The 20,149-nt window shown below is 41.8% G+C and overlaps 2 protein-coding genes across 4 annotated transcripts in view; one reads left to right on the top strand and one right to left on the bottom strand.

The window, feature by feature from the left end:
• Positions 1–17,749, top strand: part of LAMP2 (lysosomal associated membrane protein 2) — a 59,404-nt gene extending 41,655 nt beyond the window's left edge. Inside the window, exons 9-10 of one of the 3 annotated variants that reach the window (XM_080653417.1) lie at positions 13,627–13,693; positions 16,206–17,749. In XM_080653417.1, coding sequence (XP_080509543.1) covers positions 13,627–13,693; positions 16,206–16,224 — 86 coding nt within the window. In that variant the 3' untranslated portion in view covers positions 16,225–17,749. Of the gene's footprint in view, positions 1–798; positions 2,614–4,778; positions 7,417–13,626; positions 13,694–16,205 lie in introns of those variants that run through there. The other 2 variants (XM_080653414.1, XM_080653416.1) reach the window with 2 other exon arrangements.
• On the bottom strand, positions 15,117–18,848 carry LOC308240424 (testis-expressed protein 13C-1-like). The gene is made up of 2 exons (XM_080653418.1): positions 18,000–18,848; positions 15,117–16,319 (listed from the first exon to the last, which is right to left on the bottom strand). The coding sequence occupies exons 1-2, from the start codon at positions 18,844–18,846 to the stop codon at positions 16,237–16,239; spliced, it is 930 nt and encodes a 309-aa protein (XP_080509544.1). The 5' UTR covers positions 18,847–18,848; the 3' UTR covers positions 15,117–16,236.
• Between the last annotated feature and the right edge of the window lie 1,301 nt (positions 18,849–20,149).

The following is a 20,149-nucleotide window of genomic DNA, read 5'->3' as shown; positions in this document are numbered from 1 at the left end:
TGTCTGTGTCCATAGGTTATGCATACAAGTTCTTTGGGTAATCTCTCCCCACCCACCCACCCCTGCCTTCCATCTGAGACTCATCAGCCTGTTCCATGCTTCTGTGTCTCTGGATCTATTTTGTCCATCAGCTTATTTAAAAACAGCTCCAGTGTCACTTCTTTTTAAAGTATGTCTTGTGTAACAAGGCTGAGTTGAGCGTGCTTTTGAACACTTCCATGACACTTCGTGTGTTGCCTGCCTCTATTACAGCCCATTTTAAAATTATAATCACTGATTTTTTTTGTCTGATTCTCACACTGGACTGATCATCTTGAGACAGACAGTTATACCACCAGGGCTAGTTTGCATCTTTTCCCACTGCTAAATGACTCCAGATTGCTATGCAGTGAGTTCTTGTGTCCGCATAGTATAGTTGTTCACTTGGTTCATTTCATTAATCCACTGTGCTTCAACATCATAACAGTTTGCCTCTAAAGGCTCACAGCATGATCATCAAGGAAAGGCTTAATTATATTTATCCATTATCTTCTGTTTAAGAAATCTGGGAAGTATGTGATTGTTTTATATAACTTTCATCCAAAATGACTGCATTTTGGGGGTGCTTAAAAATGTGTGATTTTGTTATTTGGAAAATCACTTTTGTGGGACATCTCATTTGCTGGTAATGAATGCCAATGACTTGTTACTTTGGTGTAAAAAGCAAATATGTGTTGAGAAGTGCTGTCATTTTAACTTAGAATTTACAGATTTGAAGTTCTGTCACTTTCTGTCTCAATTTCCTTTTTCCACATCTAGCTCAAGACTGCAGTGCAGATGAAGACAACTTCCTAGTGCCCATAGCAGTGGGAGCAGCATTGGCAGGAGTACTTATTCTAGTGTTGCTGATTTACTTAATTGGTCTCAAGCACCATCACACTGGATATGAGCAGTTTTAGAACCTGCAATCTGATTGATTATATAAAAATACATGCACATAAGATTTCTTGCCTCTTAATTTTGAAACACTTTGCTCCTTAAAATTAATTATTAAATCAGTGCTAGCATTTTGAGATAAATCTTTATAAATAAAAAACTGTTATGTTTGATCAGCTTAAAATAAAAAATGTTTTTGCTGGTCCTGAATATAAACTTGTTAAAAAGAACATTGGTGTGCAATGTTTTAAGATCTGTCTTAAGCTTTGGCCAAATTTTGATCCTAAAATGCCTTAAACTTGTTAACATGGTCATTATCAGAATAAAATATGTAGCTATCTCTTAATAGAATTAATAAGTACTATTTCACCACTAGTATTCTGTTTCAATGTATAAGAACTATACTGATTTAAACTCATCACAGTGTCTTTGCCTACAGTTCATTAAATATTGATGTGGCATGAATGTCCATCAGATATACCCAAACTTGCTTTTCGACTCAAGCAAGTTCAACGAGAGTTGAATGTCCTCAGGGCCGTCAATTTGAGTCCAGGTTACAGATGAAGTCAGTTTCTCAGGCTTGTGACTTTTACCTTCTAGGTAAATAATAGAACCAAAAGGTCACAACAGAACTTAACCTGGCCTGAGAATTAGGTTTTTTTTTTTTTAATGTTTCCTTTTCCTCAATAGACACTGAAAAGATTCAAGCATATTTAACCACTTGCCTTTTTTTTCTTGTTATTCTTGTCTTTGGATGCCTGATTAGCATTGAAAGATAGAAATATTCTATGAACTAATTAGGACAGATTGTGTTGTGTTTCTGTACCTCATTTTGTTGACCTCTAGAGCATTAAAATCTATTTAGTGTTGTCATCAGACTGGTACCTATGAAATGTAAGCTAACAGCAATCTTAGAAGGGATGCAGTGAAGCATAGCAACTAGGCACTTGCTTCTTCATGATTGTCCCTGGGGCGCAGAGCATAGATGGAGGGTAGAGAGAAATTGTTGGCATTATTAAAATGCTTCAATAGGGGCTAGATAATCCGCCCCTATTGAAGCATATTCCTTGTTAGAAGTGCAGCACGGATATTGAATGTAAAAACAAGAAGTACTCTTAATCAATAGACTTGAGAAGACTGTCACTTTGAAATGATTATTTTATTAATTCTATGTGTATATTGGCTTGTTCAGAATTTCTGTAACTCACTGATTACAGTATTTTGGTACCCAGCTATCAGTCTCTGAAGGCTTTCATTACGTAACATACAGGAAATCCTTTCAACAAAGGCTACTGTAATTACTTAGAACTCATATACTCAGAACCTTAGCAACTGTTTTTCTTTTTTTATGAATGACAAAAGTACAAGAGAAGGAAAAGATAAACTTAGAGGAAAATGCAAGTTATTTAATCATAAATCATACCAAATATCACATTTTATTAATTGCATTAGACTTACACTGGAAAAGACCTTAAAGATTATTTACTCTAACCCTATAATTTTACAGAAAGGGAAGTAACTTCAATGAAGTTACATATCTAGTGGTCAACAAAACTGTTATTAGGATTTTTATAAAAATTGTCCCAGTAAAACGTAGTCACTGAATAGTAAAACTAGTTTAAACTTGAAATTATATGATCAGAATGGGGCACTTTGAACTTCTGTACTACTTTCAATAAATAACACGATCTCAACTTCTTTTAAGTATTTTTAGAGCAGTGAATATTTTCTTTTTCAATAATAATAATATACTGGAACACTCCTATTTTGATCTCTATTTGCTACTTAAAAACCTAAACCTCCTTGGATGGGATCTCAAACATGGGAGGAAAACAGAAGGGAAAGGACATTTGTTGATCACCTGATGTGTATCAGATGCTTTAGAAATGCAATTATATTTAATCCAAATACCTTATAATAGGTATTATTATCCCCCTTTTACAGATGAGAAAAGTGAGGCCAAGTTTAAATAACTTGACCAAGGTCCTTTATTTAGTAATTGATGGAGTCAAGATTCAAACTCAGTTCTGTCTGAATCCAGAGCTCAAAATCTATGTGGCACACACTGCCTTCTGGGTGGTCCAGTGGAATGAACTGAAATGTATAGGATTCTTCTGTTATTCTTCCAGGCCACTGCTCATCTAAAAATAACTGTATATAATCCTGTAATTACCTATTGCCTGTGTGAAAAAGTTTATACTGCATTTTTTTAAATCCTAAGTTCTTTTCAATTTAAATTTTATTATTCATACAGAGTTCTTATTTATATTTCAACTAGAGGCCTGGTGCACGGATTCATGCACCGGTGGGGTCACTCGGCCTGGCCTGTGGGGATTGGGCTGAAACTGGCTCTCTGACATCCCCCGAGGGATCCCAGATTGCGAGAGAGTGCAGGCCAGGCCAAGGAACCCCATGGGTGCACAATCAGGGCTGGGGAGGGACCATGTCTGGCCCGTCTTACCCAGTCCCGATTGGTCGGACCCCAGCAGCAAGCTAACCTACTACTGGTCAGAGGGTCTGCCCTTTGGTGGTCAGTGCGTGTCATAGCGACCGGTCAAATGGTCAAATGGTCGGACACTTAGCATATTAGGCTTTTATTATATAGGACTAGAGGCCCAGTGCATGAAATTCGGTCCCTAGGCCTGGCCAGTGACAGAAGTGCGAGCATCTGGCATGGAAGGGCAGGTCCCAGCTGACCTCTGGGCCCTGGGCAGCAACTGGGTTCCTGTGTCCCTGTGTGTCCCCCTCCACCTGAGTCACGGTGCCTGAGTCCCCACCCGGAGATGCAGTGAGCACAGCTGGATGCTGCAGGCTGGGGCACAGCGTAAGCCTCTGGGCCACCCAGTGGTGCCTCACAGAAGCCAGGTGGGCAAGTGTGCTCTCTCCCGGCCAGCTTCGCAGACCATTTCCTGTGCCAACCCATGGGGAGCCCAACCGGCCCATGCAGTCCCGGTGGCTGCAGCCTGGCTCACCCGGAAGAGGCCGTGCGGGTGTGGGGCGGGCTCCTCACAGGTGCCCCGGCACCTGAGCATGGGGCTTCCCCAGTGCACAAGCCCTGGCATCCCAGGGGAGGGTAGCGGGGGGAGTGGGAGCGAGCTCAGCAGACACCCTGCATCTCACCATCTGCAGGGCCATCGATCTGGGCTGGGATCCGCACCCCCCCCCCCGCCACCACCGCCACTGATCACCATCTGTGAGGTGATTGGGGGGCAGTCGGGCCCCGGCTCACACCTGCCTTGGCCTGGCATCGCCTGCTCACCTGCTCCACCATCCCACTAGGGCTCCGCTCTCATCGGGAGCCCATCAGGCCAGCAGCGCCTCCACTGCTGCCCGCTGCCAGCACTGTGTCGCTGATGCCTGCCATGTTCCGTGCCGCCCCCTGGTGGTCAGTGCATGTCATAGCGAGTGGTCGAACTCCCGGTCGAGGGGACAATTTGCATATTAGGCTTTTATTATATAGGAGATAGTTGTGGCAAGGGAGAAAAGGAGTGGGGCAATACTCAGGCAATGGTCTTAAATGTAGATGATAATTCTTTTCCCCAGTGCATTGCACAATGAAATATCAAGTCTCCCCATGTTAGGAAAACACAATTCTGTGTTTTGGACCTTTCCCCCTTCTTTTCTTAACTTCTCCTTTGTGTACTGAGACATTTGGTATGATCTGAGATGAACTGATGAGAGCTATAAGGGGATCAGCTGATAGAAATCTTTGGGTGGATATAGAGAAAATAAGAGAATCGGGGTAATGCTCTAAAAGACTAACCTACATACACTTTCAAAATGCTTATTTCTTATTTGCTTGTTTCTGCTTAATTGCACTCCTTACTAATTTCTGTTTCTTGCTTTCTGTCCTTTTCTAACAGCTGAAGAATGTTCTGCGGACTCTGACCTCAACTTTCTTATTCCTGTTGCAGTGGGTGTGGCCTTGGGCTTCCTTATAATTGTTGTCTTTATCTCTTATATGATTGGAAGAAGGAAAAGTCGTACTGGATATCAGTCTGTGTAGCCAATTAAATTTAGTACAATTGATTGTTTGAGATATGCAGACTAACCTCAGTGAATTGCTAGCTAACTTGGGCATGAGTAGCATTTATTTAAGAAAAAAAAGTTTTAAAACCAATTTCCTTTGTTTTTTTATTTTTCCTTCCTTTGTTAAAGTATAATTGAAAGAAAAATTGTGGCTTAGAATATGTTTTTTAATAAGAAATAATTTTAAGCCTCTGGATCTAATTATGAAAGCATGTCTACTGAAGTATAATTTTATATGTTGCAGTTACTTGTATTTTGCTACTTTGACATTATTTGCAGAATCAAAGCTGTTAGAGAATTTAGCTTACTTCAGGAAATAAATTCAAGAAAATAATGAATTCATTTTCGTGGGAGGCAAACATAAAATTTGGTTCATAATAAGACTTCCTTCCCCAACCTCCTGATCAGGATTATTTAAATCTGTGTTTTTCTGCTAGTTAATAAAGGAAGGAAAGAAATGGCTTCACAAAACTGTGTTCAATAGCAAAAGTCTGGCTCTTTTCTTCACTGTTAGTGGCTACTATATTTTAATGAGGATGCCTTTTTTTTTTCTTTTCCTTTGGAGTTTAGACTATACTGATTATACAGACTTGACATTTATGCCAAAGGATGAAGTAAGATCTTCGGCTTTTTTAAAAAGGTGTTGATATAGAGTGGGTTATGGTTTTTTTAGGGTTATGACTTAGAATGTTTTTTCCTTTAGAGCCTTAACTTGTTCAGAAAGTTAATCCATCCTTCGATAAAAACAAACGTCTGTACTTTGTGTGCCTCCTGTACTCTCCCATTCCCTATGAATAAGTTCTAATGGATATTTTTAATGTATTTCTTTCTTCTCAAAGCAGCAAGTGCTAACTCTAGAGGCTAGTGGGCCCTGACGTGTCATCAGTTAGATGGCTGCCTAGCCAAAGCTGGACTGGGATTATTCTGTAAATTTGTTGATCTCGATATAGATTTATATCCTGGTACAGACCTCTAGCTTTTGGGGTAAGATTCTAGAGACTACTCATCCCAGTATCTGTTTGATTGGCAAGGCTGTTGAATTGCCCTTTGATTTACAAGCACTGTGTTGTATTTCTCTAGAGCCCAAGTAGCTGCTTTGCACACCTGTTACTAGTATAAGGCAGATGTTTATTTTATCAAGCTATTTTTTCTCTATATAACTAAAAACAAAGGTTTCCAAAGATCTGCTTTCACTTCAAAAATGTTCCATGGAATAATTAAGCTTAAACCTCAAGTTAGTTTGTTATTAAAACCAAGGATCAAGTCCCCATCTACTCTTAGCGCAATGCAGATGCTCACCACTGTATTGTTGCCATTAACTGATGCCAGAACTCTGCCAAAAACTGGAACTATAACATTTTTTTTTTAAAAAAAGAAAATTCATCGGCATCTTTCTTTACTATCTTACCTATATGTGCATCTCAAAAGCATATTTCCAAACTGGAGTAGAAAGTCAGATTGCTCAATCACTTCTCCCTTTGAACACTCTAGTTCTGACTTGCAGAGTCAAGCTCTCCCCTATTTGCTAAGTATATCAAGAATATTTTCTTGCCCTAGCCAGTTTTGCTCAGTGGATAGAGCGTCAGCCTGCAGACCAGAGGGTTCCGGGTTCGATTCCAGTCAAGGGCATGTACCTTGGTTGCAGGCTCCTCCCTGACCCGGGCCCTGGTACAGGAGGCAACCAATCAATGTGTTTCTCTCACATCAAGGTATCTCTCTGTCTTTCCCTCTCTCTTCCACTCTCCCTAAAAATCAATGGAAAAATATCCTTGGGTGAGGATTAACAAAAAAGAAAGAATGTTCTCTTTTCAAATGTTCTGTAAAAACAATTGCTTGTTTGTTATTTGGCCAAAATGATGGCACCATAAAGAACAGTAGCTTCATTTCAATAAACATTTTTGAGATAATTATCTAGAAGCCAGATTATTTAAATCAGATTGTGACCTTGGTAAGTATAGGAATTGGAAATTCAAATACATTCAAAATTATAGGTTTGTTTAAAAGTGCTTTACTTTTTGGGTAGGAAACTGATATCGCTATTTCTTCATTAAGTTTCATGGCTTTATTTTAGATAATTACCAAATGTGTGTTTAATCTTGTTTGAGAATTAAGTTTAAAATACAAAATATTAATAGAGGGTTAAAACAAGCACTGCTTCAACTCCAGTAAAATACAGGAAGCCCCACATCTATGATATGAGTGTTCAATTAGCTTTGCTTATTGAGTTCATTTTTATATCAGTACAACAGTACATCAAACAGTAGGACTTTGAGCTCATGAATAAAAAGAATTGTTTTTCACCTAAGCTTCTTTGGAAGAACTGATGCTTGCAGCTAACTAAAGTTTTGGATATATCAATTTAAGGAACTAATTAATACCTGCAAAATAAAGCATACTGTGGTACTCCTGTTTGATCTGATGTGTGATTTTTATAATCAATGGATTATAAAATAATAAAGTTCATACAATCCATATCACTGTGGATAACTTCATTTTTATTCATATACTCGGCCGTAAGATCTTGGATTGATTTGTGTGATCTAAGTTCCTCGAATTCTAGTCTCTTGAATTGTCAATAAGAATCATATGATCTCATAGGTCTGCAAATGAACTAAGTGCCATCATTAAGAAGGCATTAGAACCTTTAGTTCAGATACCTAAAGTATGAGAGCCTGTCTGATCATGAATATTCCTAGAAAGCATTCTGAATCAAATCTGGGTCTGATAAATGTAACAGCTTCTATATAAATGTACTTTTAGCGTGTATCTATCTGCATTGATGAACTGTATGCATTGTTGAAGTTCATGCCATCCTGAGCAAGATACTGGTAGACCTCAGTGATGTGGCCAGGCAGAGGAAGAGCTGTTCATTTTCTGAAAATGTCTTCAAATTCCTTACAACACAGTCTAATGCTCAAGTGTTATATAATTGGATTAAATGGCAACACACTCCATTTTAAATAAGGGACACTTTTGGTGGCAGAAAGAATTAAACATTGGCTCTCTCTATAGTTTCTGAGTAATAGGGTTTTGTATTCTGATTGTTAGACACTTACTGGCTTTTAATTAAGAAAAAAATGGCCTTACCTTGCTTTGTGGGACTGGGGAGGAGGATCTCAATAGAACCTGTCTTTATTGTCTCAGCTAATTCACTGAATATACTTCACAAGTCCATGCACCTCTCAGGTCCTCTGAAAGAACCACTTTAAGATTACTGATAGCAAGAAGAGTGGTTTGGTGGGTCAAAAATGGGATTACAGTTGTTTGTATGGAAAATAATACAATAATTAATAAATAATAATACAAGAGTAAACTCCTGTGTTTTATGTACTTACATCTATAAACTACTTTTGCCCCCACCCTGTATATTGCTGTGAGGGTTACCATGTATCTGAAAAGTCAATTTGGTGGTTTGTCTTAAGTTCAATGCGTACACTCTGAATGCTAGAACTACCTTTAAAACTCTAGAGAAATGTTCTACTTTCTCTTTACTTTTACTATCTGTATTTTTTTTTATCCTTACCTGAGGATATGTGTTTTATTGATTTTAGTCAGAGAGGAAGGGAGAGAGAAGAGAGAAACATCGATTGGTTGTCTCCCATATTCGTCCCAACCGGGCATCAAACCTGCAACCTTTTGGTGTACCCAACGACATTTCAACTAACAGAGCCACCAGGCCAGGGTTCTTTGCTTTTATTATTTGTATTTTGATGACAGTGTCAATTTCAGTCCATTTGTTTTAAGACCTATGCATAATGAACAGAAGAAATCTTGGTAAGCAATGCATTTTTAGTAGGAAAAAGCAGCTATAGTTTTTACTGAGCAGTTACAGTGCTGTGCACTTTACACATATTATTTCACTTAATCCTCACAGCAACTCTGAGGTTGGGCAGTATCATTCCAAGTTTACAGATAAAGTAACTGAGGCTTGAGTTGGTTACTTAACCAAAGTCGCACAGGGACTAAGTGACAACACTGCCATTTGAGCCAAGCTCTGCCTGCCTTCAAAGACCATGCTCTTAACCATTCTGCATCCTGGTTTCTAAGAAACAATTTTTTTAAAAATTATGCCTTATATTAAATGGTTATAGAAATCGGACTTTTGTACTCTTCTGTCCTGTATGATGTAGTCATCCATAAATGTTCTTAAGTATTCTTAAAATAACTTGAGTTTTGTTCAGCCCACTGGAGGGGCAGACGGATGTTGTGGTAGCATGCCTTTTGAAAGAACAAACCAAGGCCAGTTTGTACTGCGCATCATCAGTAATGCTTAAGCCCTGAATGTCACTTTTCTCAGAGTAGCCTCATCTAGTTATTCTGATCACGTACCATTTGATTCTACCCTCAAACTGTCCTGCACCATGAGTCATTTTGACAGTGCATTAGTATGTTTAAGAGACTAAATGGAACTATTTCTCTCCTCACTTTCCCTAAATTAATGCACCCCTGCCCCAAGTCATCCTGTGGCTTTAAGTGCAGTATAGCCATGACAGCAATCTTTGCTGGGTGGTTCTGAGTCCCAATATGTAGTTTCTACACTTAGATCTAGAGCCTTTTGGAAAAGATTTCAAGGAATCCTTACCCACATACTTAAAGTTTCCAACCCTACTCTGCAGTGCTACCCTCCCCACCTCATCTACTGCTCTCCTATACTCACTCCACTCCAGACATACTGGCCCTATTGCTACTCCTCACAAATCCTAAGGCTGCTCTCACTTCAAGGCCCTTGTACTTGGACTGCCTTCTACTTGGAAAGATAGTGCAGCTATCATGCTTACCCTCTCATCCCATTCAATACTTTTTTTCAAATGTAACCCAGTCAGTGAGGCATTCGCTGACCACCCTATTTAAAATAGCATCCTCGCTCCCAGGACTGTCCATTCCCCTTACTATTTCATTTCTTATCACCTATCACCATCTGATACACTATGTATTTTACTTAATCTGTGTTCCATGTATGTTTCCCACTAGAAGGTAAACTTCATGAGAGCAGGAATTTTTCTGTGTTTACTACTCTGTCCAAGTCCCTAGAACAGTGCCTGGCACGTGGTTCACACTGAATAAATATTTGCTGAATGGATGACCAGTTATCTTGTGTAATAACTAAACATTTATTAAGCACTTAATACCTTATTTCATCAAATCTAAGATGCTATCAATTGTAACATAAATATTGCCAATTAAACTGTGGTTATGAGAGGCCTACTGGTTTCAACCCTGTTAAAATGTGAAAAAATGTACATCTTAGAGTTGATGTGTGCCAGGCACTGTGGAGATTGCTGTGTATGGATTATATCATCTACCATTTATTCCATTTAATGCAGTTGGGATTCAGAGCCAAGCTGTCGGAGGTGAAGTCTTTAAGCACTCTAAGATTCCAGACTCCCTTTAGTATGACATACTGGTTCTTGTGTCAGTTTCAATTCCAAAAATAGAGTTCTGTATCTGTGGTTGGTATAATTTTCAACTTTAAAGCAGACAATATGTACTATTCCTTCATCCTTCTTTGAAGTGCTAGCTAGTATAGTTTGACAGGTATATCAGAATAGAACTTGAATCCTGGCTTTTACTACACCGTAGCAATGTGAACTTGGACAGTTATTAACCTCTCTAAGCTTAGGTTTCTCCATCTGTAAAATGGACATACTACTTCTCATCCTGTAGAGTTTTAAGGAGAATTAAATAACATAATGCTACCAAGTACATGGTAGTAAGTAATAACTGTGAGCTGTTTTTAATGATATAGATCAGGATATTTTTCCTAAAGACAATAGATGTAAAATGTTTAGACAAAATCACAAAAGGAGGAAGTGAAGAAACAAGAATAGGGTTGAGATAAAACCCCAAGGAACAGAAATCCACTCAAACTAGGTTTTACAAAGGAAAGAATTATAAAGTTATATGGTAAGTGTCACAGTATCCAATTGAAGGAAGTAGACCCGAGGCTCTAAGGGATAGAGTGTTAAATTATAAAGCTTCAACTGAGAGAATAAACAGGTGATGACTACCAGGAAAGTTTAGAAAAAGATGAATAATGAGTGATGACAACTTGTACTGCATTTATTAAAATGTTATAAAGCCGTAATTAAATGTTAGATGAATATAAGAATACACCAAGTTTAACAGACAACACAAAGACACACACACACACACACACACACACACACACACACACACACTGCTAGGTATTTGGCATTTGATAAAGATGTTCTTTTCAGATCAATGGGGAAAGAATGGAACATTGAAAAATAATACTGAGATACAAGGTTAATTATTGTTTAGGAAAATACATTTAAACACCACCATCACAATAAACACCAAAATAAACTCAAGGATGATTAAAGAGTTCAAATTTTTTTAAACTATAAAAGATATAGAATCAAATGTAGATGGTTGTATATCTTATCTATACTAATAAAAGCCTAGGTGGCCCTTGCACCCTAGTGTCATCACAAGATGGCTGCCCCGATGTCATCACAAGATGGCCACCCCCATGTCACAAGATGGCCACCACAAGATGGCCACCACAAGATGACTGCACCCACCACACATCATCACAAGATGGCCAGCAGGGGAGGGCAATTGTGGGCAATCAGGCCAGCAGGGGAGGGCAGTTGGAGGCAAACAGGCCGGCAGGGAAGGGCAGTTGGGGGCGATCAGGCCAGCAGGGGAAGGCAGTTGGGGGTCATCAGGGTGGCAGGGGAGCAGTTAGGCATCAATCGGGCCAGCAGGGGAGTGGTTAGGGGGTGATCAGGCTGGCAGGCAGAAGCAGTTAGGGGCAATCAGGCAGGCAGGCAAGTGGTTAGGAGCCAGAAGTCCTAGATTGTGAGGGGTTCCATATTGGAAAGGGTGCAGGCTGGGCTGAGGGACACCCCTCCAGTGCACCAATTTCATGCACCAGGCCTCCAGTCCTATATAATAAAGAGCTAATATGGCCGTCGCACCCTCACGTTCTCGCGCTGGGGCTGGGGGACCTGAGGCCGCACCCCCCCACCCCGGCACTGGGGCCTGGGGACCTGAGGCCATGCCCCCCACTCTGGCACCAGGACCTGGGGACCTGAGGCCGTGCCCCTGCCCAGCACCAGGCCGGGGGGGCTGAGGCTACACCACCTGCCTGGTGGGGCTTGACGGAGGACCTGAGGTTGCGCCCCCCCGCCCAGTGGGGCTTGACAGGGGACCTGAGGCTGCACCCCCCGCCCTGTAGGGCTTGATGGGGGTGGGGCCAGCCAGGTCTGGGTCTCACGCGATTTCAAGGCGCACACGGGTAGGCAGGGACTTGACTCTGGTTCCCACGGCATGCCCCAGACTCTGACAGGAGGGAGATTTTCATATACATTTTACTAATTTTCTTTCATCTCTGACACTTCTATTATAGAGAAAGGGAAAATAGCAATATTAAAATATTTCCTCTAGCCGAAACCGGTTTGGCTCAGTGGATAGAGCGTCGGCCTGCGGACTGAAGGGTCCCGGGTTTGATTCCGGTCAAGGGCACGTACCCTGGTTGCGGGCACATCCCCAGTAGGAGGTGTGCAGGAGGCAGCTGATCGATGTTTCTCTCTCATCGATGTTTCTGACTCTCTATTCCTCTCCCTTCCTCTCTGTAAAATATCAATAAAATATATTTTAAAAATATATATATTTCCTCTAATTAATTCCCTTTTAATGTGCACGAATTTCATGCACTGGGCCAACTAATCTTAAAATAAAGGTCTTCCTAAGAATATAATGAAATGACAGTAGAAAAAAAAGATCTCAATATATAAAAGTTTAGTACTTCTAACCATCAAAATGCCACCAGATACCAATTTAAACTATAAACAAAGGAAAATACTTGCAATCTTAAGTATGACAAAGGATTAGGTTAACATCCTTACAATCAAATATAAAACAAGATACGATGAATATTCCATGGGTAAACTTGAATAAGGACATGAATAGCTAAATCATGACAGAAGAAATACAAATGAATAGGTTGAGCCCTGGCCAGTGTTGTTACATGGTTAGAGTTTCAGCAGGAGCACCGAAGGGTTGCAGGTTTGATTCCCCATCAAGGGCATGTATCTGAGTTTTGGGTTTGATCCCCAGCCCTGGTTGGGGCACATTCAGGAGGCAACTGGTAGGTGTTTTTTTCTCTTTCTCTCTTTCTTCCTCCCTCGTGCCCAGGGATGATCCCTTCCATCCCCTGTAAAAAAAAAAAAAATCAATGGAAAAAATATCCTTGGGTGAGGATTAACAACAACAACAACAACAAAAGTAAGTTGAAAAAATGTTCCATCTTCCTAGTAAGCAAAGAAATATAAATTAAAATGAGATATCCTTCAAACTAGATAAGGTCTTTTTAATGATGATATTTACTCTTAGCCACAGTAAAGAAAACTGTACGCTAACATAATGTTGAGAGTAAAAATAAAAATTGGAAAACAATCTAAATGCCCAATAAAATAGAACTAATTAAAGAAATTGAAACATTGACATGACAGAATGTTACATGGCCATTTAAAATAACTTTCTCAAATAATACAAATATGAGACTATGTTTGTGTCTTACTGTTAAGAATGTTGGAAAGAAAATTTACCATTATTCTGTTTTGGCATATATATACTAATATATATATATATATATATGGCTCATCTGCCACCCAAGAGGTATTTCTCCTTATTCCTACCCTTCCTCCATGCTAGGTAAAGACTCCACTGCAGGAAGGGTCCACATTGGAGCCACTACTACAGTCCGGGAGGCTACAAAAATGTATGTGCCACATCCTGTCTTGGTGTATACGTATACATGTACATGTGTGTATATATATAAAGTAAGTACAGTAAGATATAAACAGCAGTCATCTCCAGGTTTGGGGGTCATAGATGATTTTGTTTTTTTATATTTCTGTTTTGGTAAATCCAGTTTACTTTGATAATCAGAAAGGGCCATAGGAAAATGATTTCCCAAGAGAGTGGGTTTTGAATCTCCTAGTTCTCTCCTGCATTCTACTCATAAAGGACAGCTGGCTCCGAGAGAGGACAAAGCCTCCATTCCTACCGGATGTGAGGGCTTTCCCCTCATTTGAAACATGTTTTTATAAAGAAAAATTACATTGCTCATTAGTCCAGTCACCTTGCCTTTACCATGCATCATGCATAGCTCTCTGACTCTCAAAGGGATGCAGAGGCACACTTATCACTGGTCTGTTGTTGCTTCCTGTGACACATGAGAGATGCTTCTCCCCATCCCTACACTTTTTACACATGCTCCTGCAGAGGTCCCCATAAGAAGGGTCAGGATTGGAACCACTAGTTAACACCTGAGATAAACAGGAGTGGAAGTGTTGATGGCAAGGGGCTCTGTGGAGGTGTGGTGGGGAACCTACCAGCCACCATATGCTGCTCTGTTTTCTGCATCTCTATCTCTGCTGGCTTCACCAGGCTGACATCTCTAGGAGCCATGTCCACAATCATCTTCTTCCAAGATCTTCTTTTTGAGCACCAACACTCCACAGTGACCAAGCCTGCCTGATTCTTTTGCCATCTCCACCCACTTTCCTCTCCCCACTGCCTCTATAACTCAGAATCCTTCCATTATAATCAGTTTTATTGGGGCAGGATCACTCTGTGCTCTGCCCCATTGCTGCCCTTATACCCAGCAGATAGCCATACACCCCCATTTGCCTCAGGGAAAATTTCTTGTTAGCAGACTGTCTAAGCCTGGCTGTTTTCCAGAATCCTGAGCACCTTGATAGGTTTGTGCACAGGAAGGAGGGGACAGTGCCTTGGAAAACAGAAATGCAGGAGAAAAATTTCTACCGAGAGGGACAGAGCCTCAAGGAAATGGTGCACATAGGAAGGCTGGACATCAGAAATGCAGGACATCAAGGCTGGACATCATTAGGTCTCTTAGCCTAGGCAGAAGCCCCCTCCCCACCTCACCTTTCATGCCCCACGGGCCCAGGACCAGCAGAGATGCCCACCTTTGAGGGACCATGTGGACTTGGACAGCAAGGAGAGCAGAGACTGTAAGTAAATGATTGAAGGCCCCACAGTCTCCCCCTCCCATTCTTGAGTAACTCTCAGGAATGAATGAGATTGACCTTTCACCTTAGTGGGATGGAGGGAAGATGCAGATTTAAGCTGCAGCCTTTGAGCAAACCTGCCCTGAGATGCACACTACCCAGAAGACACAGCAGGAAAGTGCACACGCTTTATTTCTAGTTTGAATCAGAGAAACCTCGACAAAGGGTGAGCTTGGTGAACTGGGAAGATCTCAAGGGGGAAACTCTAGGACATCTTTTGTTCAAAGAGGAGGCTGATCTAACTCCTCCTCCCTGCCCCCACCCAGGCTCCACCTTGGCTGCCCCCTTGCAGCAGCTGCCTCAGGAGTGGAGAGCCTGTCCAGAATACACAAAGTGGAAGGAGCATTCTCAAGAGTGCCTGTCCCACCCAGTCCAGTCTATTTTTAATCCAGTTAGCCTTCCCAAGAGAAGTGCAATGTCTGTCCTTAGAATTCCTTTTGCTCTTCATCCACTCTTGACTGGAAGTGGACTTGTGATGAAAGTGGCCGAGGCTCAGGGCTTGAGTGAATAGCCAACACTCCCGAAGCACTGCCCTTCTTTAAGACAGTCACCCAGTGGCCTTTCAGGCAACCAGGACAGCTGCCCCTCTCAAGGGAGGAAATCAGAAGAATACTAGAAAAGTCCCGCTTACATTCTTGTGAGGCCATTTTTCTGATCTTTGCCACTGCCCATTCCTCTCCATTGGGATTAACGTGATGAGTGGTTCAGTCATTCAAGTCCTTCTATGAAAGTCTCTTTGACTTTGTCCCCAAAATCGTAGAGATGGATCTTGACATTATTTCAGTTGGATTCACCCAAAAGCCACAGTACATGCTAGGCAAAGAAGACACCCCTGGTCTACACTGTATCTCAAATTAGGCTCTCTCCTATCATCTATTCAAACTCATCCAACTAGGAAATAATGTGTACATCATATAACATATAATTGTAGTTCCTTACAAATATTAGACAACTATTTGTTCCTTACAAATATTAGACAACTATTCATCAATGAATTAATGAATAAAACTCAATAAAATTGCTATAATCTCTAAAATTTAATACTACTCTCCCAATCCCCTTTGAACTGTGCTGTTAATCCATTTTCACCAACAGAAGGATTTAGTTCTAACAAAATCTATCTGCTCTCCTTTGTTCTAAGATGTGTGCCAGAATATCTCCTATTCCCTGATCCCTTCACATTCTTTTTATCTCCAGCCAGCTGAGGTGTCACTGAGGTGAAGGCTGCTTACTGAGAGGCAGAAGGGTTACTTCGTGAGGGTTCACGCACTGGGAGCCAGAGCTTCTTCAGCTTCACAGAAGTTCCTGGAGCTTAGAGACACAAAGAACATCACCTATGGATGTTATAAAAACCAAATCAAGAAACAAATATGAATGCTGTTGTAGTTTATAGCATAATAATCACATTTTCAAGGAAAAGCATTGTTCCTGGAATATACTGTATCTTATGTTCTAAAAGCATCATTATTCTCAGCCAAATACCTGGTATTATGGGAAAGAGGAGGTTACAGAGAATACAGAAAGGAGAAAAAGAGAGTGTTTCATCATGTCAGCCTCCACAGAGTGTCAACCAATTGGTAGCAGCCATCTAGAATCCAACACCTGTGAACTTAAATGCAATTGGAGAAATTTTCCTTTAAAAGATTAATAAATATTCCTTAAAAATTTACAAATGGAACTTCCTTTTGATCCATCAATCCCACTTCTGGGAATATAAACCTAAGAATCCCCAAAACACCAATTAGAATGAATATATGCACCCCTATGTTCATAGCAGCATTACTTACAATAGCCAAGATCTGGAAACAGCCACAATGCCCATCAGCAGATGAGTGGATTAAAAAGCTGTGGTACATTTACACAATGGAATACTATGCAGCTGTAAAAAAAAGAAGGAAATCTTACCTTTTGCAACAGGATGGATGGGCCTGGAGATTATTGTGCTAAATGAAATAAGCCAGTCAGAGAAAGACAAATACCATATGATCTCACTTATATGTGGAATATAATGAACAAAACAAGCTGACAAACAAAATAGAAACAGAGCCCTGGCCAGTGTGACTCAGTTGGTTGGGCATTGTCCTGTGCACAAAAGGGTTGCTGGTTCAATTCCTGGTCAGGGCATATGCCCCAGTTTCTTGCTCCATCCCTGGTGGGGGACGTACAGGAGGCATCCAATTGATGATCCACTCCCCAATCGATGTTTCTCTTTCCCTCTCCCTTCCTCTCTCTCTAAAAATCAATAAAAATATTTTTAAAATACTCTAATTAAAAAAAAATAGATACAGAGGCATGTATACATGGAACAGACTGACAGCTGTCAGAAAAGAGGGGGTGCGGGGACTGGATGAAAGAAGGTAAATGATTAATCAAAGAAAATATAGGCATAACCCATAGACACAGACAACAGTGTGGCCAGAGGAAAGGGGGGGGGCGGGGGCTGGGTAGAGGTGAGCAAAGGGGGGGAAATGGGGACATCTATAATAGTATCAATAATAAAAGTAAAGTAAAAAATGATTAATGAACATATTCAATAGAATCTCATCTTTTTTAAAAACAATACACACTATATACACATATATACATACATGTATAATATGAAATTGGGGAAAGAGATCAACATGTGGAAATAGATATATTAATGTTAAAATGGTTATTGCTTAATGGCAGGATAATGACAATTTTTGTTTGCTATGTTTTAAAATTTTCTATGATGTAAATAAAAGTTTTGTTTTTATTTTATCAGAAGGGAGCTTCTAGAAATTGCTTTCTCGTTGGAGTATGTGTCCATTCTTTTTCTACATCCCTGAACTCAGTGAGGAGCTTGTTTTGTGCCAAGGCTTACCACCTCACTTAATATCTAGATTCTATCACATTTATCTCAAGCAAAGTGTCTGGAAAAATTATTCACACCCTGTACCACAGACAGTCCCAATACCTACCCCTGAGGTCTAGTTTTCTCCTCTTGCTGGGATTCAAAGACTTTCTTACCTTTTAGTAGACTGGGCACCTGTCCCTGAGGTTGCTGCTTCTCTGAGGTTCCATCTCTGCTCCAGCTGTGCCCTGAGGGGTTTATGAAGTGGGACTTCACAGGACCCTTCTTTTGGCCTTGGCTCTCCTCATCACACTGCAGGGCTTTCTTCTTCTTGGACCCAACTGCAGGGTACCTGCCAGGTGGGTGGATCACCCCAGTAGGCATCTGGAGGCCTGGGGGGTCTGGCATGTAAAGCACATCTGTTGTCGAGACCATCTCCCTCTGGGAATCAGCACCCAAACTACGCTGCCTCATTTTGGCTAGCATCTGGCTCCGCTCCCCTACATTCAGAGGCTGCGTATCATACCAGAGCCTTTGCGCTAGAGGCTTGGGTACGACCTGCTGACTCCATTTCTCAGCCAGGAGCAGCTGCCGTCGCGTGGCTTCGCGCTGGTCCAGCGTCCATTGCAGGTCTTTCTGAGCCCGACTGCACTGCCAGACCAGCCAATCGCGCTCCTTGATCAGCCGCTGCAGCTCGGACGCCAGAATCCTGGCGGCTGTCTCCTGCTCCTCTATTTGCTCCTGCAGTCGCCAGACCCCGCGCGCGTAGTCATCGCGCTGCCTCTCGGCTGCACGCACGCCCAAGGCCAACGCGCTCCAGGCGAAAGCCCTCTTGCTGGTGTCTGGCACCTGAGGGTTCATCACAATGCTTCGCAGCTGGTCCTCTATCTCGTACCAGGGCCGCGTGCTGAATGTCGAGTAAAAGCCCGGGCCGCCGCCGTTTTGGAGCACCTCTTCGTTGATGAACCGGACAATCTCGCTGTAGCGGAAACCGCTCCGGGCGTCCCCTACGGATATTGCCATGGCGGCCCAGTCAGCAGACCGCCCCCGCCGCTGCTGTAGAAAGCGGTGGCCACCTACCGATTGGCCCCTCAGCCCCACTTCAGTCCTTGCCCAGTCCTGGCCTCCTTCTTGGCCTCTTTCCTTGTTCACCCACTTGTTCTAACGAAGAGTGAGGCCAAGCCTCTTAATAACGGGGTATAGCACCACACAGATTTGAACTCCGAGTTCTGTGGAAAGGCGTGTCGCGAGCCACTGGCCTTGGCAGTGCGCCCCCTGCTGGACGGGCAAGTTGGGAGGTGCTCTGAGCTCTGCGGGGAGGCGGGATGGGGGCGCTACTTTTCTTGGTACAACGCCTCCTTCAGGGCAAGCCTGCTGGGACACTGTGCCCGGGACTTCAATGAGCCCAGAGAGGATTGGATTCTTGTTTCAGAGAATTTCTGAGTTTTTGACAGACAACACCCAGACACGCTGAATGAATTTCTAACCTGGGAGTAGGATGAGTAGGTGCAAGGGGGCACTCTGGTTCAGCTCCCCGTCCCATAACTCTCAGTTGTTATATCAAACTTTCTATACGGTCTCAAGCTGTTTGCACTCTTCCCTCCTCATCTTAAGCAGATGACCTTGGAGTTCCTCTCGTTAAGAAAATCCAGCCCAGCCGAAGCCGGTTTTGCTCAGTGGATAGAGCGTCGGCCTGCGGACTGAAGGGTCCCGGGTTTGATTCCGGTCAAGGGCATGTACCTTGGTTGCGGGCACATCCCCAGTGGGAGGTGTGCAGGAGGCAGCTGATCGATGTTTCTCTCTCATCGATGTTTCTAGCTCTCTATCCCTCTCCCTTCCTCTCTGTAAAATATCAATAAAATATATATTTAAAAAAAAAAAGAAAAGAAAAGAAAATCCAGCCCAGTGGTGTTGCTCAGTGGTTGAACGTGAACCTATGAAACAGGAGGTCATAGTTTGATTCCCCTTCAGGGCACATGTCCAGTTTGTGGGCTCGATCCCCAGTAGGGGGCGTGCGTGATGCAGCCGATCAATGGTTCTCTCTCATCATTGATGTTTCTATCTCGCCCTCTCCCTTCCTTTCTGAAATCAATAAAAAAATATTTTTTAAAAAGAGAAAATCCAGCGATTTCTCGGTAGTTAGAGCATTGGCTTCTGCACGGAAGGGTCTCAAAAATATATTTTAAAAAAGAAAGTTCATGAACAGGAGTGAGGTGGGGGGCAATGGGGGGGGAGCTAAGGACACATTTGTAATACCTTAATCAATTAAAAAAGGAAGTAGTCTATACTATGTCCACTTCATTGTGCTCCCTTCATCATTCAATCT

The sequence above is a fragment of the Plecotus auritus genome (assembly GCF_963455305.1).
Source record: "Plecotus auritus genome assembly, chromosome: X".
NCBI lineage: Eukaryota > Metazoa > Chordata > Mammalia > Chiroptera > Vespertilionidae > Plecotus > Plecotus auritus.
Note: the sequence above shows the minus strand (reverse complement) of the source record. Positions and strands in the feature narration are given on the sequence as shown.